General features: G+C 49.0%; 1 protein-coding gene across 1 annotated transcript in view; it reads right to left on the bottom strand.

Annotated features, from left to right (window-relative positions):
• The window catches only part of NINL (ninein like), a 73,051-nt gene that overhangs the window by 46,984 nt on the left and 3,858 nt on the right, over window positions 1-22,209 (bottom strand). Inside the window, exons 2-3 of the mRNA XM_058679902.1 lie at window positions 8,042-8,232; window positions 1,270-1,366 (exon numbers count right to left, since the gene is read on the bottom strand). Of these exons, the coding sequence (XP_058535885.1) occupies window positions 1,270-1,366; window positions 8,042-8,221 (277 nt within the window). The 5' untranslated portion in view covers window positions 8,222-8,232. The remainder of the gene's footprint in view (window positions 1-1,269; window positions 1,367-8,041; window positions 8,233-22,209) is intronic.

Raw genomic sequence — 22,209 nt, 5'->3', positions numbered from 1 at the left:
GCGCTCCCCAGGCATGCCCAGGTTGAGGGACAGGTCATGTGGTCCATCACAGTCACTCCCCAGGCATGCACAGGGTGAGAGACAGGGACAGGCCATGTGGTCCATCACAGTCACTCCCCAGGCATTCCCAGGTTGAGGGACAGGCCATGTGGTCCATCACGGGCGCTCCCCAGGCATGCCCAGGTTGAGGGACAGGTCATGTGGTCCATCACAGTCACTCCCCAGGCATGCCCAGGTTGAGGGACAGGTCATGTGGTCCATCACAGTCACTCCCCAGGCATGCACAGGGTGAGGGACAGGGATAGGGTTGGAACAAGATTAAAAGCACTGAGCTGGGGGGCAGCGGCACGTGAAACAAATGCAAGCTCAGGGAGCACAGGCAGCGGTCACTCTGCGCTCGGTGGGGCGTGGTGGGGTCAGCCCTTCTGAACGTGGGGTGGGTGTATGGAGGGGACAGGGACAAGCCCTCCAGCATGAGGGGTATCTCAGGCGGGGCTAGGTGAGGAAGTCTCTTCCCATCTCGGCCCATTTCCTCGTCCCATTAGCAGGTGCAATGTCCTTTGATGTTTCCTCCTCTGACCCCAGCCATGCAACCCCTCCTGGCCAGGACCTGCATAGCACTAGCCAGCTGTGGGACACAGCAAAGTGCCCACACACGTCAACGGGAACAGTTACACCTGGGAGTGCTCTGTCATCACCCTCCACTTCGTACTCAATCCACCTGCCCCAAGGGGGATTCTCTCCAGCCTCACAGTCTTGCTGCCAACTCCCATCAGTTCAGGAAGGTAAGCGGCTGCCCACATCTTGCAGAATGTGTGAGAGACAAAGCCTGTCTGGTTTGCCTAGGCTGCTACAAATAGGAACTGGCAACGCTGACTGTCCCTGCACCTGAGCCCAGGACCAAGGCCAAGGACTGATTCCTGAGAACGCGACCAGCCCCATTTCTGCAACTGACTCCCATCACTCACAGTGGCACAGCACATCACCGTCCGTGACCAACCAGACTGCAGGGCTGGCCTGGGCCAGCCTGCATGCCACACTCAGAGAACCATCTGTACTGTACTGTTAATTCTCCCCCACAACCATCGGCTCATAACCTTATAGTGCAGGTGGAACACCTGCTGTTACTGTATTTCACTACCTACAAGGAGGAGAAGAAACCCAGCCGGGCAGAGACAGAGGTGAAGCCAGAATTGAGTTTTCTGACCCGCGTGGCCATCCTTCAAAGGCTAGCTCATCAACACCAAGGAAAGCCTGAGTGCATCTCACCTGATTCTACAGAGCTGCTCTCTTGCTCCGCAGGGTTGGCACCAGCCCCGGACGCCAGCACGGCCACGAAGCCCGCCTTAAACTCCTCGAAGTTCACCTACAGAAATGCAAGGGGGTCACACGTTGAGCTCCTTCAGCCTTTGGGGCTTTGTTCCCAGGCGGAGGAATCTACTGTTGCCCTTTGATCCAGAGCACTGGATAAAAGAACATAAGAAACAGAGCAGTAAACACCATTCATAATTTTATTAAAAACAAGTATGGGGCTGATGTTGTGGGCAGTGAGTTAACTTGCTGCTAGGGTGCCAGCAGTTTCACGCCGCCTTCTTTTGTTTAATGTATTCACTTACTTCAGTAACAATATGTAGGCCACGCTATCACCGTGGAATTTAAGTTCAGGTTAGACAAGAGGATTTCACAACTGCAACAATATATTCTGTGGTATGTCAAAGTCTGTATATAATGTCTGACCAATAGCTTGCTCATAAACTATGAATCACTTCTATATGTAATTTAATATTTATGAGTCTTACACAGAAGCATCCTATACCCATTTAAAGTGTTAATTTACCTTTGTCTTAAGCAGTTAAAATATGTTTCAATTTGAAGATGCCATTTAAAAGTGATTCTAGTGTAACAGCAGCAAAAATATAATTCTGCAATGATAAAAGAGCTAACCTGGAATCCATAATTCTGATTATGGATTCTGAAATAAATGCTGCCATATTGCTATCTGACAAGTTTTTGTTTACATACACATTCAGTTGGGGAGGACTTATAAGCTCCACGAACTTTTTTAAAAAGTTCTTCAAGAGACAACTAGCCCTAAAAACTGAAATAGTCAACCAGCCTATTGGGCAGGCAGAAAAACAAAGTGAATCAGCTGGGGCGGTGTTCTCTGTAGTAATTTAATCACCAAAGTTTAAGAAGGGGGGACACAAATGTAACACTGTGTTACCCCGGCTCCCCATTAGCGCTAGTCACAGATAAGTCGGTCACCAGGCAAACTACGCCTACAAGGAGGTCAAGAAAAATACCACATGTTACCATCTAAACTCGCTCAAACTACTTTTGACATACAATGTAATGTCAATATGAGATGTCTAAATTAAATGAGCATCTCCAACAGAACCAAGCAGGCATCTTTTCTTCTAAGCCGCAGGTTTTGTGCAATAGACCATACGATCAGTCACTGCTCCTGCAACAGAGCCCTGAGCTGCCCCCTGCATGGGGGTCAGGTGGAGGGACATTTTAGCATTTTCCCTGCTTCTCTGTTTGTACAGCCATATGCAACATTACTGTAAACCTGCCAGTCCAATGGGGACAAATGGTTCCTCTGGATATTCAGATAAGCTTAGCTGCCTGGTCTTCATCATACAAAGAAAGAGAAACATCTGTGGTGGTTGATGCAACGATTGCTTAAAGAATCTTTAAACAGTTAAAATAGCTCACACATGCCAACCACCTTCTTGCAGGTCCACTCTGATGCAGCTCCCTGTTGGGAAGGCGGCAAAGGATGCTCCAAATGCTTGGGCACAGCCACCCACAAGGGAGACCTTGGAGGGAACCCCTGACTCTCGACTTCAGCCTTGTGCAGCCATGGCTGCATGGTCTTTCAGGGAGTAAACCAGAAAATGTAAGATCTTTCTGTGCCTTACCGTCATTCTACCTTCTAAATAAATAAACTTGTGTCCTGGCTGCTCTGCTGCTTCCCATCCAGCTCCCTGCTTGTGGCCTGGGAAAGCAGCTGAGGACGGCCCAGAGCCTTGGGACCCTGCACCCGCGTGGGAGACCCGGAAGAAGCTCCTGGCCAGGCACAGGGGCGTAGCTCTGGCCATTGTGGCTGCTTGGGGAGTGAACCAGCGGATGGCAGATCTTCCTCTCTATCTCTCCTCCTCTCTGTATATCTGACTCTCCAATTTGGAAAACGAAGTGCAGAAAAGAGGGATGTAAATAGCATGCAGCAGGACCAGGCATAAAGTAACCCTAAATGGCATCCCATAGTGGAGTGCTGGTTGGCTTCACATCCAGCTCACAGCTCAAGTACCTGGGCTCCTGTGGAAGGCCCACATGAGTTCTAGCTTCCTGGCCTTGGCCTGGTTCAGCCCCAGCTACTGGGCCCATTTGGGAAGTGAGCATAAGGACAATCTCTTCCTCTCTCTGTCACTCCGCCTTTCGAATAAATAAAATCTTAAAAAGAAGAAGCAAAAAGATGTTGCTTGGGATGTCCACATCCCATGTGGAAGTGCCTGGCTGGAGGCTCAAGCACAGGCTGCCAGGGGGACCCCGCACTGAGCTCTGGCCTCTAGCCTGGCCCGAACCCACAAACAGCTGATTCGGTCTGTCTCCCTGTTTCTCTCTGTGCTACTGCTGATCTGCCTTTCAAATCAAACAGAAACAGGGCCTGGTGGCGTGGCCTAGCGGCTAAAGTCCTAGCCTTCAACACGTCCCAATCTCATATGGGCGCCGGTTCTAATCCCGGCAGCCCTGCTTCCCATCCAGCTCCCTGCTTGTGGCCTGGGAAAGCAGTGGAGGACGGCCCAAAGCTTTGGGACCCTGCACCCGCGTGGGAGACCCGGAAGAGGTTCCTGGTTCCCGGCTTTGGACTATGAACCCTGAGCTTTTCTAAGTTCACTTATTAACCAATATTTCCCCTCTACTGTGACAGCACGAGGCCTGTGTAACACTGCAACTCCATGACTGCCCTCCTCACTTGGGTGGCTTCGCTGTCACGTATGATAACTCTCCATACATTATTTTGCTTTGTACAGTAAATGTTCATGTGGAATGAACACATGAACCACTTATCTTTCTTTATAATTTTACATATTTTTAAAAAATATTTTTTATAGGAAAGTCAAATATACAGAGAGGAGAAGTGACAGAGAAGATCTTCTATCCACTGATTCACTCCCCAAGTGGCCACAATGGCTAGAACTACACCGATCCGAAGCCAGGAGCCAGAAGCCTCTTCCAGGTCTCCCAAGGCTTTGAACCAGTGCCCACTTGGGATCCCAGTGTGTGCAAGGTGAGGATTTTAACCACTAAGCTACCATGTTGGGCCCTAATTTTACATATTTTTAAAGGATTTATTTATTCTATTTGGAAAGTCAGATATACAGAGAGAGAGACATCTTCCACCCACTGGTTCACTACCCAGATGGTCACAATGGCTAGAACTGGGCCCATTGGAAGCTGGGAGCCAGGAGTTTTTTCTGAGTCTCCCATGTAGGTATATGGGTCTAAGGATTTGGACCATCCTCTACTACCTTCCTAAGATATCAGCAGGGAACTGGATGGAAAGTGGAGCAGCGGGGACATGAACTAGTACCCATATGGGATGCTGGCACCTGTAGGTGGAGAAATAGCTTGTTGAGCCACCATGCTGGCCTCAGAATTATTATTTTTTTGTAATAATTTCCAGTTTTTCTCCTTCGGCTAGGAGAGCCAGAGGTAGTGTGAGATATATTTCTGTTTTTAATAGTTATTTCTGAAGAGCTTAAACTATTTCCATTGCCAATAAAGCTGGTTGCAAATTAATTGGCTTTTCTAAATGCAAATCAATCTTCTTTGTGTGTATGAAACATAAATGTTCATTTAAAATATGCATAAGCAAAAAATAAACAAAATAAAATGTTAACCACACAGAAACAGACTGTCGCCGCCCCGCAGCGACACTAAAATAACGAGGCATGCTCTTGAGGGTCTGGGAAAACATGAACCACAATCGGACCCCTCACTGCCAAAAGTGGCTGCGTTTAAATCCTTCTCTCCGCTGCTCTTGTCCCCATTGGTCTAAGCTTTCCTCCCTGTTTCTCCAGCACCCTTCCTCCCGCCCGCCCTCCTCCCTCGTCCCGTCTTTCTCCGTCCGCCGTTCGTTCGTCTGTCTGTTGTCTGTCCGTCCCAGTTTGTCCGTCTGTCGTCGTCATCCCAGTCTGTCTGTTCCCCTTCTTCTGACAGGCTTGGATATCACTGCAGGTGTCACGCCTGGCATCAGGTTAGGTATTAGTTTATTTTCCGACTCTCCAACTAGAATGTGAAGGCACGGCTAGCACAGTGTCGGTCAACAGTATGCTACGTGTGTGCGTCTCCGTACCCTGCTGTTGCTGAGCCCAGCTCCCCTCGTCACTGATGCAGTCTGCCTCACTTCTGCTGGCACGGGCTTCAAGCAGGCAGTTATTTTCCGCTCGCTCACCGGAGACATCTTTCCACTTGTTTCTAGCTTCCACTGCGGCAGTTAGAGAAGCAATCACTAACCGAACTATAGCTAACTTTCAGGATATGCCCTTTTTTTGGCTGATTTTTTAAAAGATTAAACTTTTCATGTTGAGACAATTAGATTCATATACAGTTATAAGGAAGATGCAAAGCAATCCTATGTGTCCACCTTTGGCTACTTTTAAGGTATTCTCTCTTAGTTTTCTTTCAGTTTCCAATTATATGGTATGTGCGGATTTATCATTTATCCTTGTAGGTTCATTGGTTTGAAATACCAAGATATATATTGTGTCCAGAAAAGTTTTTGGCAATTTTCTCTTCACACAGTGCACCTGACCTTTTTACTCCTTTCTTCTGGGATCCCAGTCAAGGGCATGCTGGACCATCTTCTGGGACCCCAGTTAAGGGCACACTGGACCACCTTCTGGGATCCCAGTTAAGGGCACGCTGGACCACCTTCTGGGATCCCAGTCAAGGGCACGCTGGACCATCTTCTGGGATCCCAGTCAAGGGCACGCTGGACCATCTTCTGGGATCCCAGTTAAGGGCACGCTGGACCATCTTCTGGGATCCCAGTTAAGGGCACGCTGGACCATCTTCTAGGATCCCAGTTAATGGCACACTGGCCATCTTTTGGGATCCCAGTTAAGGGCACACTGGGTCACCTCCAACTTCACTGTCTTTCCTTTCCATATCTTCCTGCTATATTCCAGGGGCTTGCAATTAATCCGTGCATTTAGCTGTTTCTAGTCTATTATTACTCTTTGCCATTTAGCACTTGTTTGTTTATTTGACAGAGCAAGACAGAGCACTCTATCCACTCTCTCCCCAGGTACCCAGAACACTCCCAGCTACGGCTGAAGCTGGGAGTTGAGAAGCCAACTCACGTCTCACACACTGGAAGGTGCTCCATCTTGGAGAAACTGCATTTCAGGACACACACAACATGTGAGAAGTCAACAATTCCAAGTAACTTGAGCCTACCTGTCTCTGCTGATCCAATCTCCTGTCGTTCCTGCAGACACAGAACATGAAGGAAGGGAAGCCTGGGGAAGGATACGGCCCACTGCAGTCAACTGAGCCTACAGTTGATGCTACAAGGTGATGGGCCCAACAGTTACTCTTTTGGTCTGAATTTTCCAAACCATCGAAAATATCAAGGAAGTCAGATCACCGCTCCACGGTGAGTGTCAGGAACCAGTCCCATCGTGCAGTGGGGTAAGCCGCAGCTCGTGGTGCTGACACCGTACATCATAGATCACGGGTTGGAGCCCTCGCTGCTCTGCTTCTGATCCAGCTTTCTGCTAAGTAACCTGGAAAGCAGGGAAACAAGGCCCGTGTTCTGGGGCCCTGCCCCTGTTGCATAGCTCTGGATGGAGTCTGGGGCTCCCAGCTTCGGCCTGATCCAGCCCTGCCTGTTGTAGACATTCGAGGCATGAACCAGTGGGTGGACGTTCTCTGTCTTTCTCTCTCTCTCTCCACCCTTCAATTAAATCAATCAAACCTTTTCATGTAACAACATTCATCTCCATGGGGATCTGTGGGATGGGCATAGCCACTAGGGACTTGGAAATTACATATGCTTAAAATACATGAATAATAAACAGTGTTGGTGGTTTACAGATATACCTTTGGTTGACCTGAGTCCCAAACAGAATTCCCAATAACATCAAAGACCCATCTATTCTCTGGTGTATTTTAAGAAGGCAGGAAGAAAGTAGGGAGACAGGATCGGCAAAGCCCGTCTCCCACAGATGGGAGGAGTACTTTCTGGGGGAGCAACAGCTCCCTGCCATGCAAGCAGAGGAGTGACAATGGGTGGGGCCACCTGGCGACCCGCACAGGCCAGCATGAGGGATGGGCAGGGGGCTGTGCTTATTTTTGCCCAAGAGCCAATGCAGGGACACATAGAGGCTGATCTGTTTTTCACATGAAATGGAAGGATTTCATGACGTCCCGAGGACAAAAGCGCCTCCTTCCGAGTTCGAGTGAGTGACAGCAACAGTCCTAGCCTGTGCACTGACATGTTCATGTCTGGGTCCTGGGGGGACAGTGGGGTGCTTTGACTGCTCATGCAGGTCACCACAACCGAGAGGTCATCACTCCGGATGACCTTGAATTTCCTGGAGGAAACCATCCTCCAAGCTCACATCATCCATCTGCCAGATGAACCCAGGGGAAAACCTCTGAACCTGGGGACCCTTTGTGCTGGATGAATTTCAAGCTGTGGACCCTGAAAGCAAATCTGCCCTGGAGGTTCTAAGACAGGGCTGTGCTGTACCAGTGAACCCCAGATCCAGCCTGTGTGTCTGTGACCCACAGGGCCACCATCAGCGCCAAACCCCTCTCCACCCTACTCCACGGCAGCATCTCCTGGAGGAACCAAGTAGAACAAACCTCTGGCAGCTCCTACACTAAATGGCAAAGCCTTCTGGGGAAACTCAGTCTGTGGGCACAAAGCAGGCCAGCCCACCTCCCGGCAGCTGTGCTTCATCACACAGCCTTGTCTGCTGCCCGCTGGGCCCGGGGCAGGGCCTCCTGCCCGTGCGGTACCCACCCTGGTGAAGGGGTCACTGCCAAAGAGCGTCTGAAGGAGAACAGGCAGCTGCTTTTCCAGCTGAAGCTTTCGGCAGAGTTGGGTCAGCTCGTCCCGGTCCAGGAAGCCTGTGCCCGTCGTGTCGCAGCTGCTGTAGACTGCCCTGAGCTGCAGGATGTAGTGGCTCTCCTCTTCCTCCATCCCATAGCACGCTGTTGGGAACAAGGGAAAGGAGAGACATTAGGACTCGTCCTGCCACACTGGCACACTGCCACCTGCTGGGACAAGCAGGCCTGTGCTGACTCCGAGTCCCCGCAGGATGGCGAGGGGCGGGCGAGGACGCAGCCCCACCTTAGCAGCTAAGCTCAGAGCAGCCATAGGAAGCATGGAAAAGAACCATCACAAGAACCAACATTTCTTTTATCGTGTTAGAAGTAATTTAGGAAAAAGTGCAAAAAGATGACAGAGGAAACCAGAGTCACCCTCAGTTCTGTCTGCTAACACGTATTAGTAACACTGTCATAAACACAGGTTCTAATTTTTCAGCATTTATGTACACACACATATGCACACATACACACAACATGTAACATCCCAGGCTCCTGCTTCAGAGCTCACATCGGCCATCTCCGGGATCCTGGGCAAATCGCATCCTGGAATTTTCCTTTTACCTTTAGTTCCAATAAACTCAAGTATCTCTCTGAGTTTTCCCCTTAAGACAGAAGTTCTCTTTCTTACAGTTGCATTAAATGATGTGCTTACAGGAAAGCACAGGGGGTTGCTGCTGTGGCAGAGCAGGGAAAGCCAACATCCCCCATAGAGCTGGTTCTGTCCCTGGCTGCTCTGCCTTGGCTTAGCTGTCAATGGGACTGGAAAGCAGCAGCAGAAAGCCCAAGTGCCTAGAGCCCTGAAGCCATGTGGGGGACCCTGGATGAAGCTCCTGGCTTCTGCTGGCCTGGGCCAGGGCTGGATGTTGTGACCATCTGGGGTATGGCAGCAGACGGAAGACCTGTCTCTCCCTTTCAAATAACTAAGTAAATAAAATAAGTAAACAAAGGAGTAATAGTAGTTTCAATAAAAATAGACAAAAGAGGTTAAAATATGCAAAACTGCTCCCGTACACACAGATCCTATTCGCTAGGGTGGAATTGTCAAGCCCAGAGCCTTCAGGGTTGCCTGGGGCCACCACAAGGAGGCCTCACCCTGGCTAGGGACGGGACTTCGCCTACAGCCAAGAGACGTGAACCCGTTCTCACCAAGGCCGGCCACTCCTTGGACTCAGAGAGACACACAAACCAACACGCAAGCTTACCAGAACTTTATTGTGAAAGGACATGGAAGAAAGAAACTAAATGCCCAGCAACAGAAAACTAGTTTGTGCAATTATAGGGTATTTCTATGATAGGTCAACAGCCTGAGTAATCCACTGTTGAAACTTTAACAGCCTGGGAGGTGTCCTTGTTAAGTGCCAATGCAGGGGAAAAACTTTGTATTAATATCAGCTTACTCACTCATGGGTCCTTTTATGTGTAATAGCTAATTCGTGCCTTAGAACAATTCCATCAGAAGCTTGTCTACCTTCTGCAGTAAAATATATTTGCTTAAAAATGTTAAAAATACATTAAATTGTAAAGAATGTTTTCCTAGTTATTGAGCATTTATATCCTGATTCATAATTTACATTTTCAAACATTTTATGAGCAGAGCAATTTTATGAACATACACATGTTGCTAAGACATGAAACAGACCAAAGTCCTGAAGGTGTTAGGCTAGAGCAATCTGTGCGCACCTGTACGTGTACTCATACAATGGCGATCTCAAATGACTCAGCTTGTCACGTAGGTACAAGAACTAAGACACCATTCTACAAAGAGGAGTAAGGAAGCCATAAGAGGGAGGCATGACTCAGACTGACACCGGGGTTGGAATCTAAGAAAATCTGCCTGCTCATCTCCTTCCCTCGGCAAACACAGATGGTGTCTTCACAAAGGCATCTCATTATGAAGGGGAACTCATCATACCTTGAATTATACACCTGCTGATAAGATCTGAATCCAGTCAAAGTCCTCCCTGGAAATCAATATTCCAGTTCCGGATCTCTCATGCAACACAGGTGTAAATGGAAGGGACCTGCCCAATAACCCTGTGTGGGTGTGTGCTGTTGGCACATCAAGGAAGCAGGGTGAGGCGAGCGGTGGACACCCACCCTTCGCTTCTGATCATCTTGAAACAATGAATGAACAGGGAAGCTAACAGCAGGCCAGAAAGCACACTACACAGTTTTTCTAGGTCGACAGCTTTGAGACTGCACGTCTCCCTTTACCAGCTCACTCAGTCCTTGGGTTGAGAACCTTCCTGGGAGACCTATATAAAAATGTGAATATTCATAAATGTTGGCTGATTTGTTTGACATGTTTGAGGATGGCTCACCTACAGGGGCAACTACGGTTAGGCCAGTTTGTAGTATCTGCTGGCATCCATGTGGGTCAGGTCTGGGGCAGGCCAGGCTGGGCCAGTTCATAAAACCCATTGGCACATCTGAGAACCAGGATGGGGTACAGGACAGGCTGGGTCAGGCAGCAACATGAGCCAGTTCACATTAGGGCCTGGACTGGGGACTGCCTGGGCTGGACTAGGCTGCAACACCCACCAGAATGAGCTGGAACTGGGGGCAGACCAGGCCTGGCCCGGCTATAGCACCACTAGAAAATGCTGAGGTGAGGCAGGCCATGTTAGCCTGGGCTGGAACACTGTCCCAGCACATGAGGGCACACAGAGCGAGGGGGAGTGTAGGGTGTGAGCCTGGTAGGGGGCCTGTGGGGGACTCCTCTGCTGGGACACTGTTCATAATGGTGAGAAAGAATAGGGACTAGGGGCAGACGAGGCCGGGTAGGGCTACAACACCCATTGGCCTGCATGTGAACTGGATTAGGGTGTATCCACCGGTGTATGCATGAGTCAGAGAAAGGGTAGACTGGTTGGAGTTTGTTGCAGCATCATCTGGCAAGTGCTGGGAATGGGGGCAAACCCTGTCAAGCTAGGCCACAGAACCATTGGACAGTACAAGATCCAGGACTGGGAGAAGGCTCAGTAGGGAAATTGTGGGCACCTCTCTGATGGGCTGCAGCCCCCATCGGTGAACATGAGAATTAGGGCTGGGGTAGGCCTGGCTAGACAGGCAGTAGCACCCACTGGCATGATTGTGGGCTGGATGGCAAGGCCAACTGGGGCGAGCTAAGCTTCAACGCCCTCTGATGTGTATGAGAGCTGAATGGGATGTGGGACAGACTGGACTAGTCTGCCGCATGTACTGGTAAGCACAGGAGCCAGGGCTGAAGGCAGCCCTGGCGGGGGTCATTTGGGGTCACTCTGACTAGGCTGCAGTTCCCACTGGTGTATATGGGAGCAGAGTGTTTGGTGGGCAGGACTGGGCTGGGCTGCAGCATCCACTGATGGGGCTGGAAACACAGTCGATCCATCAGTTGCAACTACCAGTCTGCGCAGCTTGATGTGGGTGACGGACGAAGTGAGACCACATTGGCTAGCACACACAGGAGTCAGGTCTGGGATCACCTCAGATGAAGTTTCTCTGGGGATCCCCCAACTGAACCACCAGATTCAGAGCTCCAACAGGAGCTATCATCTGATCATGGAGTGCATGTGTCAGAACTGGACGTCCTCGGTGGCTCAGTCGGAGCAGTGGATGGCATACCCAGATGCATGTAGGGGATAAGGCAGTCGTTGGGGCCTGCAGGAGACATCTGATACCATAGCAGAGGATGGAGGGCAGAGCAAACTGGACAAGTAACCCAGCAAATTACTGACAGCAAACATCTGGGCAGATGCAGACTCTGAGGTGGACTGTGTCAGCCAGCCTGACCTTGGAAGGATTTCCTCATCCTTGGAGTGTGACATCAACAGCATGTCAGAACTGTCAAAACCACATGAGTGGAATGCTCAGAGCATGGTCCACACGGGGACCCTGGGATGACATTGGGAGGCATTCCCCATCCCTGGGTACTGAGGTGGTTGGGAGGCTGGGTGAAGTTTCCCCCCTTTTCTCCCCCCTTCCCCCAGATACACAAGAACAAAATTTAGAAACAATGGTCCCACCTGCTTTCCCCTAATCTTTGACCTTTGCCACTCTAGTCAACTACGTAAACATAACCGAAAATAAGATCTAAAAAAATTTAAGAAAACTTTTCACTTTAAGGAAGAAAGGTCTTTTTTGTCACAAATCGTTAGGACATTTCCTAGCAATGTCTAGCTGTGCTCTATTTTTTAATTTAAAAAAATTAAAAAGACCACTGATTCCAATTTTCGTTTTCTTCTTCCCGAGTTCCCAGCCAGCTCCACTCTGCTGGACCCCAGCATGAGTCCCCAGCCTCCCCAGACTGCTGGGCACCTGGTGTAAGGAAGGTGCCCAGGTGCCCGAAGTGTTTTCAAATATAACAGGAAAAGAACACAAACTTCCTCCCTTCAGCCTAGGAGGCAGCCTGTCTTTCTAGAACTTTTCAGATTCCATATGACCAAACTTCATGGGTGAGACAAGAAGGCTCAGGAAATCCCGAGAGCTGCACGGCTGAAAGTCTCGGTTTGCAAAACTCATCTGGCCCACTGCCAAGGGACTGTACACCTGCCACAGGCTGCCCTAAGACTCACGGATCCTGGAACAGGAACAGGTGTAAGATGCACGGAACTGGGGAAGCCCTCAGAAATAGCCAAGTCTGATTGGGAGGCTCACACACTCTCCATGGGCTGGAATCCAGAGCCAGTGATGGGGGGAGAGAGTAAAGACGGGCTTCAGCCTGGTACTACATGTGAGCTCCAAATGAACCCTTGAGGCGCACACAGAGAGAAAATCATTACAGTCATGGAGCAGAACAGTGTGCTGTCCCAAGGCTTGCTCCCAGTCATCGCGGGCCTTTGGAAGGCAGGAGACTGGGTTGGCTTGTCAGGGTTGAATCTGGAGGCTTGGATACAAACACAGGTGTCCGTACTCTGTCCTGTCGTGTGGCCTTCCATGCTGCCTCAGGACGCTGCCAGCAACAACATGACTAGAGGCTGAAACCAACGGGGCTGGCCAACCTTGGCCTCCTGAAACCATGAACCAAAATGAACCCCATTTCTTCCTAAGTGGCTTGTTTCAGGTATGTCGCTATAATAATAAAAATGCTGCTACCAGGACAAAGGGAAATCTCTTGAATACTGCTGTAGTTTTAATTCCAACCACAGAACTGGAATACTAAAAAAGAAATCCTCCATTAAGTATATGTAATAATAAAAACATTTAACATGAAAGAGAAAAATAAGAAAATTAAAAATCAACTCTGTGTGCCTGGCACACTAGCCTAGTGGCTAAAGTTTTTGCCTTGCACCCACTGGGACCCCATATGGATGCCGGTTCTAATCCCAGTGGCCCTGCTTCCCGTTCAGCTCCCTGCCTGTGGCCTGGGAAAGCAGTCGAGGACGGCCCAAAGCCTTGGGACCCTGCTCCTGCATGGGAGACTCGGAAGAGGCTCCAGGCTCCTGGCTTCAGATTAGCTTAGCTCCAGCCATTGTGGCCGCTTGGGGAGTGAATCAGTGGACAAAAGATCCTTCTCTCTGTCTCTCCTCCTCTATGTATATCTGACTTTGTAATAAAAATAAACAAATCTTTAAAAAAAACCACGAGGCCTGACTTGGCGATGATTTTGTTCATATGAACACCAAAAGCGCAGACAACAAAAAGATAATCAGACACATGGAATTATATTAACATTACGAACTTAAGCACATTGAGGCATGCAATGGGAGAAAATACTTCCAAGTCATGTATCTGATAAGGGTTGATGTCCAGATGTATCAAACAACCTCTAATATTCAACAGCAAAAAAAAAAAAAGCGACCCAATTTAAAAATGGGCAAAATACCTGAACAGACATTTCTGCAATGATACAGGTACAGTCAGTCAGAACATGAAAACGTGGTTGATGTCTCTAATCATTACAAACATACAGGTCAAAGTCACACGAAGGGCGGGCATTTGGTGCCGTGGTTAAGCCATCATCTGGATGTGCGCATTCCACATCCGAATGCCTGAGATGGAGTCCTGGTGTCACTGTCTGTTCCAGACCCCCAGGTATGGACCTCAGCACCCCATGTGGGAGACTCAGCTCAAGCTCTCAGATCCTGGCTACGGCATGGCTTGAAAAACAAATCTTAAAAAAAAAAAAAAAAAAAAAAAAGAAGAGGGAAAGGAGGGGCTGGTGTGGTGGCACAGCTAGTTCATGCCCTACCCTATGGCACAAGCATCCCACCTGGGTGCCAGTTTGTGTCTCAGCTGTTCTACTTCTGATCCAGCTCTCTGCTTATGCCCTGGGAAAATAGCAGAGGATGGCTCAAGTTCTTGGGCTCCTGTACCTGTGTGGGAGACCCGGAAGAAGCCCCTTGCTCCTGGTTTTGGATCCACTCTGGTCATCGTGGGCATTTAGGAAGTGAGCCAGCAGACCTAAGACCTCTCTTTAAAATGTGTCTTTTAGAGTCTAACGTGGTAGCCTAGTGGCTAAAGTCCTCACCTTGCAGGCACCACGATCCTAAATGGGCGCTGGTTTGTGTCTCGGCACCCTGATTTCCACCTAGCTCCTTATTATGGTATGGGAAAGCAGTCGATGATGGCCCAAAGCCTTGGGACCCCCTGCACCTGCGGGGGAGACCCAGAAGAAGCTCCTGACTCCTGGCTTTGGACCGGCTAAGCTCCAGCCGTTGCAGCTGCTTGGGGAGTGAATCATCGGACAGAAGATCTTCTCTGCCTCTTCTCTCTGTATATCTGGCTTTCCAATACAAATAAATAAAAACCTTAAAAAAAGGTCTTCCAGATAAAATAAATAGAACTTTAAAAAATGGAAAAAGAAAAAAGAAGCGAAGCATGGCTTCACGCACTGTAGCTGTGTCAGCTACAACAGCCAGGGAACGGCCACACTCCTGCCGCCGGGCCAACAGCGAGAGGCCAAACATGCAGTGGAATTTTGCTGATGCAAAGACAGTTCCCAGCGACGGAGAAGCTGGCCCTCGGCCTCCACAACGCCGGGGCCCTGTCCGCATGCCTCCCTGCTCAGCCACCACTGGCTCTTGTCTCTCCCTCACCACAGCTCCTTGGGCTGTCAGCGTGGGAGCCCAGACGACGTCCTGGCTGGGCTGCTGGGGGCATGCATGGAAAACCGCCGCTTGCCCTGCTGCTGTCCTTCCCGCAGGGGGTCACATCACTCTCTCTGCTGCTCCAGTTTCCAACAGCGCCTCACTGCACAGCTGCAACGACTCCCTTCCACAGATAAGCAATCAACTGCGCCTCGTGTGGTGACAAGAACGGGTCAAGTTGCTTCCTGTGACACTGGCATGCCACACGGGGGCTGGTTCAGTCCGTGTCCTGGCTGCTCCTCTTCCCACCCAGGAAGCAGCAGAAGCTGGACCAAGTGCTTGGTCCCCTACTACCCCCAAGTGGGAGAACCAGATGGATTTCTCGGCTCCTGGCTTGGGCCTTGCCCAGCCCTGGCCATCGTGACCATCTGGGGAGTGACCCAGCAGGTGGATGATTCTCTGTCTCTCCCTCTCTGTCACTCTACGTTTCAAACAAATAAATCTAAAAAAGTATCAGGGCCCAGCGCGATAGCATACTGGTTGAAGTCCTTGTCTTGAACATGCTGGGATCTCATATGGGTGCCGGTTCTGATTCTGGCAGTTCCACTTCCCATCCAGCTCCCTGCCTGTAGCCTGGGAAAGCAGTCAAGGATGGCCCAAACCCTTGGGACCCTGCACCTGCATGGGAGACCTGGAAGAAGCTCCTGGCACCTGGCTTCGGATTGGCTCAGCACCGGCCATTGCGGCCACTTGGGATGGAAGATCTTTCTCTCTGTCTCTCCTCTGTCTCTATAGATCTGCCTTTCCAATAAATAAATAAATCTTTAAAAAAATTAATCAGCACACATGAGTTCAACAGTGTTCGCTCGGCCAGCACTGCTCCCTGGGGGCTCCCAGGCCAGCTGGGTCAGCACTGCTCCCCAGGGGCTCCCGGGTGAGCTTGGCCAGCACTGCTCCCAGAGGGTTCCCCGCCCTTCTAGGCCAGCACTGCTCCCCATGGGCTCCTGGGCCAGCTAGGCCAACACTGCTCCCCAGGGGCTCCCGGGCCCACTCATCCAGCACTGCTTCCTGGGGGGCTCCCAGGCTAGCTTAGCCAGCACTGCTCCCCAGGGGTTCTCAGGCCCACTTGGCCAGCACTGCTCCCCATGGGCTCCCGGGCCAGCTAGGCAAGCACTGCTCCCCGGGGGCTCCCGGGCCAGCTCGGCCAGCACTGCTCCCAGGCCCGCTCCGGAGCTAAGGTGCAGGCCTCAGAGCAAAGTGCCTCATTATAAATAATAAACACTATTTACCTGGGCAATGCAAAAGCCTCTCCAGTTTCTTCTTCATCCTGACTGAATTATTCAACATTCTTCAGGAGTCCACACATACTCAGAACCTCTGCACATGAACATTGGCTGAAGGCTCGGCCAGCGCTCGGCCGTTGATAGCAATACTGGGAGGGCCATGCTCCACATACACAGAACGCCTGGTTCCTCGTAGCTTACGTATTCTTTGAAGTTGAGATGAATAGAATTTCAATAATTCTGTAGTTTCAAATGCTACCAGCAAAATCCCATTTTCATTCAAAAGACAAAACCTCTTCTGAGAAAAATCCCCAAACTGGCCACTCACTGTCCCAGACATGGCCGGCTTTGGCCTTCTCCTTGCAGGACAATGTGGCCCTCTGGAGGCCAAAGGAGCAAGGTGTTGGGTTGCACTTAATTTATGCACAGCAATGAGGGAATTTAATCTGTGCCAGGTATGGAAGGCACACAGAGAAGGGTGCAGCCTGGGTGTGCGGGTCACGTGGGGGTGCAGAGCTCCCCACACAGTGGGAACAGCTCCAACAGGGCCCTGCGGAGACCTGCTCGTTTAGAAGGAACAGGACTGGGTGAGGAGTCTTCCCAGCCCGGCTCCTTGTTCATCTGCGATGATGTCACAACCCCGATAAAACACTGAAGCCAAGCCTCAGGATTCGCTCAGCAGACCTGGGCCCCAGTCTAAACAGCCCCGCAGGTCAGTGCACAGCCAACCCCAGCAGCTGGGCAGTTCTGACCCGCAAGGACTGCTGGCTTTTCCTTGCTGTTCAGATGTTGCGCTTCTTACTGACTTTGCACAACAAGCCCTAAATATCTCAGTAATAAAATTTGAGAAACTGTATTGTTATAGCCACATAGGGATTCAGAAACTATGCTTTCAATGTGCCGGTTTCAACTATATAATTTTTTTTTTTTTATCCATTTTATTGTATTGTTGTTGACAATCTTTACATAGTTAACTATAGTTGAAGGAAAAACAAGAAAAAGAAAAAAAAGGTTCAGGGGGATAGGGAGGTGGGCAATGCTATTATGTCCATATTTCAACTATATAATTTTAATGTCTGTTTTCCTATAGAGATGTTTGAGTACACATTATAAAGATATAACATTTGAAAACTGTCCAAGGGACCTGATTGTTTTAGGATCTCCTGAAGAAGACGACTTGGCACTCCTGAGGCCTGTGACCATGGTGGGGGTTCTGTGACCTGAGAGAAGTCACTTCCCTGAGCCCATTTCCTGGTCAGAACCTCATTAGGACATTATGAGAATCAAGAGTTAACCTGACTGTCCTTGGCCCAGTGCCTGGCATGTGGTACCTGCAGAATTCACATTAGCACCATTGCATAGGCACACGTCTCTAGCATTGCCACCTGAGGAGGGCATTTATTGCTTCTATGGCAGTTGCACACAGACAACCTTGTATATTCCTACTGTATGACAACATATTAAAATTTTTTAACAACCATATATATTTATGCTGACTACTGCTGTCTAGACACAACATGTATGCACCCTCATGCAGCTACGAAACACAGCCGTATGTTACTAAATGGTGGATGCACTCTGAGAAAAGGCAGTTAGGCCAGAGTATGGTCAGGTGGATTATAAAGTTCAAGCTGCCAGGAGCTCAAGCTGAGTTCCGTGGAATAGCTACTACTGCTTGTAGGCTACACCTGCACAGTATGTCACCCCGCTGCGGAAGCAACTGTGCCGCACATGGAGCATCTGTGTATCTAAACATCCCAGGGCACAGAAGCCAGGGCTGCTTCTGGATCTCCCATGTGGGTGCAGGGCCCGAGCCCCTGGGCCATCTTCTACCCCCTTCCAGGCGCATGAGCAGGGAGCTGGATCAGAAGGGCAGCAGGCAGGACATAAGCCAGCACCCACACCACAGGAGGCAGCTTGATCGGTACTGGCCCCTACTTTTCTTCGTGTACCTTATATGCTTAATTAAAAAAAAAAAATCTGTTGGCTCTTTTCTGACATATAACACACTGGACAGAAATGAAAAATATAATTGCATTTCTTTGTATTATTCCTTAATTTTTTGTGTGTGAAAAACTAAGACATAAGCACGTACATTAGCACAGGCCCACCAAGGATTGGGGTCATTGGCATCACTGCCCACCGACACGTCTTGTCCCACCAGCAGGTCTCTGAGGTGGTAACACACATGGGACTGTCATCTCCTAGGACAATACTGACTCCTTATGGGACAGCTCCAGAATGACCTGTCTAAAATGGTCATGGCTAACTTCTGCTTTTTTGAATAAGCAGATGGAGGAGTACACTCACATAAAAAAATACAGTGTCTACAGCATTAAACATAAATGGACTAAATTCTTTTATTACATGAAAGGCACAGGCAGACCGAATTGTAAAACAAGATCTATTCACATGTTGACTACGAGAGATGTACTTCAGATTTAAGGCGGAAAGGACAAACACAAAATGACAGGAGAAAGATACTCCCTTTTTGTTGTTAGTACATAACTAACAACCAAAGGAACTGGAGAGGTTGTAGGGCTGAGGCAGGAAAGCTGAGGCTAATTGGTAATCTGAGAAAAACAAACTCCAAACCTCTGTTTGTGGTCTTGGTCTGTTTTGGTGTCTCTGTCTCCTGCCCTTATCCCTGCCCTTGGGGCAGAAGGCAGAAGGACTAACTGGGGAGGCTGAGGCAGCTTCCCTTAGAAGCCCTACACATCAGATGACCCCAGGATCACACCAAGGGCCACCCTCAGCAGTGTCCACTCCTAGAAGAGTAGAACTCTCTTCTGCACTGGGGGCCTCAGATCACTGCTGTCCAGCTCCTGACATCCTAACAGAACGTGCTATGATGAACCTTTTGCTATGACGAGCCTTTACTGTTACATTTGTTGTCTATGTCTCATTCAACTCCTTGTCTGAGGTTAAAAGAACCAAGATCTTGGCTTCTGACTTTTGATTCCTACAACATAGTGTCATATAAAACAAAATTTAAATAAAAAAAGAATTACAAGGAATGGAAAGAGGACCTCATATATTGATGAAAGGATGATGAGGCAGGAGGCCACATATCAATTATACATGCATACTTAACAACAGAGCTCCAAAATATACGAAGCAAAAATGAACAGAACTGAGGGGAGAAACGGTCCAGCAACAACAGTTTAAGACTTCAACATCCACCCTACTTCCCATAGTCAACAGAATGATTAAAAAGGAAATAGAGGACTTGGGGGCAGGCCGCTGCAACACAGGCATCCCCCATGAGCGTCAGTTCGAGTCCTGCCTGCTCCACTTCTGATAATGTCTCTAGGAAAGCGATGGAAGCTGGCCTGCAACCACACGGGCCATGTGGGTTGGAGTGCCAAGCTCTGGTCCGGTCATGGCCTTGGCCATGTGGGCCATCTGGAGAGCAAGCCAGCACAGCGAAGATTCTCTCTCTGCAAGCCTGCTTTTCAAATAAATAAGTAATAAATAATAACGACAAAAAAGAAAATAGACTGCTTGAAACAGCATTATAAAGTAGACTGCAGCAACATCCATAATTTCCACCTAACAACATCAGGTTATATATTACCCTCAAGCACAGAAGGAGCATTCTCCGTGACAAATGGAGGATTAGGCCAGAAACAATGAACCTGCATAGGCTAAAAATCAGGCCAAGTATTTTCTGTAACCACAGTAGGGTGATACCAGAGAACAGGAACAGACAACTATGAAACCTGAAAATCAAACGCCACGCTGCACTCCGACAGGATGGGTCCAAGAATCATCACAGAAGTTATAAAATATCTTGAGACAAGTGAAAACAAAAGTAACATACAAAAAGATACGTCAAAAGCAGTGACAGAAAGGAAACCAAGCTGGATTCAGCATGAGCCTTGCTAGTTTAGTCCCCAGCTTCCTACCGATCCGCTCCCTGGAAGGGGCTGGCTGCTTGCCACTCTCACAGGAGACCGACTCTACCCAGTCCAGCCACCGCAGGCGTCTGAGCGTGAACCAGTGAAGAGGTGGAGTGCTCAATTGCTGAAAGCATCTCTCCCTAAGAAAGCACAGGTGCAAATCACAGCGTGATGCTTAGCAAACAGGAGAATGAACACCAAACCTTACCAGACTTTCCTCACAAAATGGAAGATGGGGGGACATTTGTAACTCACTCTGCCAGGCCTGACACCAAAGCGCAAACAAAAAGTACAACAATATACCTTATCAATACTGATGTAACCGCCCCCCCCCCCACAGCAAAACACTAGCAAACTTATCTCAGTCGTACAATAAAAACACTGTAACCATAACCGAGTGGCATTGATTCCCAAGTGCAAAGCTGGGCCAGCTCACAAAAAGCAACTAAGATAACACACCGTGTTACTTGAATGAGAGAAATAAACAGTGATCACCTCAACCGATACAGAGAAATCTAACAATTTCCATAACAAAACGACTCGAAGATCCAGGACTAGCAAGGAACTCAAATTCCTAAAGACCACCCACCTACAACAGCAGCCACCAAAACCGAGAACAGCACAAACAGTGAATGTCACACTCAAAGCTCAAAGACTGAAAGTGTTTCCCTTAAGATCTGGAATGAGACAAGATATGCTTCCACCACTTGTATCCCACACAGCACTCCAACCCCCAGCCAGAAGTAGGGAAGAAAAAGAAACTTGTGATGGCAGAGAAAGAAAGAAGAGTTCTATGGTTGGTATCTTCTTACCTGCAGAAGGCCATAAGCATCTCTCTCTCTCAGCAAACTAAACCAAAGAAAATCTGAGCCAATAAACGATTTCAACAAAACCACAGCATACATCAACACCTAAAAATCACACATTTAAAACACTAGCAATGAAAAGTTAAATGTAAAATAAGAAAATCGCTCTTTCGACTTTCACATCAAAAGGAATAAAAAAGGAACAAATTTAAGTATATAACGAGAAATACAAAACACTTGTAATAGAAATACACTTCCAATAGAAATTAAAAAAACATACAAATAAATGTAAAATGTATCTTCAAGGTTGTTAAAACGACATGCGCTCCTGTAATCTACAATCTACATTCTGCAATCTACAAATTCAGTGCAATCTCTGTCAAAATCCCAAAGCGGTATTTTGGAAGAAAAGAAAAATCCACTGTACAATTCACATGAGAGTTCAGTGATTCCACATACCCAAAACAACCCTGAAAAAGAGGCGAAGCAGCCTTGCTAACTGCTGATTCCAAGAAGAGAACTCGGGCTGCACGGAGACCAGCAGAGATCCCTGCTGCACCAACCACCAGCAGCAGTCTGGACACAACGCCCTTGGCATCCGGAGCGACGGCTCAGGTCCAGCACCCCCAGGCTACCTACTTGTCCAGATCAGGTGAGACGCACAGACCACAAACACACACCACTGCAGACAGGTGACAAGGGATCCACCTTGAGCTGGGCTCCCCCAGGCTCAAGAAAGCTACCCAGGGCAGATGGAGTCTTGACTGTGCCTGCCCAACTCTGCACCACAGCCAGCGGCCACCCTGAGAGGCAGCCCACTTTGGGGGACACGTGACCCACTGGGCAAAGCTTTGAAGGACATCCTGCTTCCACAGGAGAGAGAAACAGGCTGCAGCCTGTCTCCCACACGGTCCCTTCTTCGCTCAAGAAGCTGCATATCCTGAGACAGACTTGAACAAAGCCTGGGCTGTTTCAGGCAGCTGGGTCCTATCTCAGGACACTCGAGTTACCCTTGAGAACCGCAAACAGCCAGAAAGTCAAGGGAAGCAGGTCACTCCAAGGCCACGGAGCTGTCCTGTAA

Source organism: Ochotona princeps, chromosome 22, assembly GCF_030435755.1.
Source record: "Ochotona princeps isolate mOchPri1 chromosome 22, mOchPri1.hap1, whole genome shotgun sequence".
Classification (NCBI taxonomy): Eukaryota; Metazoa; Chordata; class Mammalia; order Lagomorpha; family Ochotonidae; genus Ochotona; species Ochotona princeps.
The sequence above is the reverse complement of the archived record's forward strand: the minus strand, read 5'-3'. Positions and strand labels throughout refer to the sequence as shown.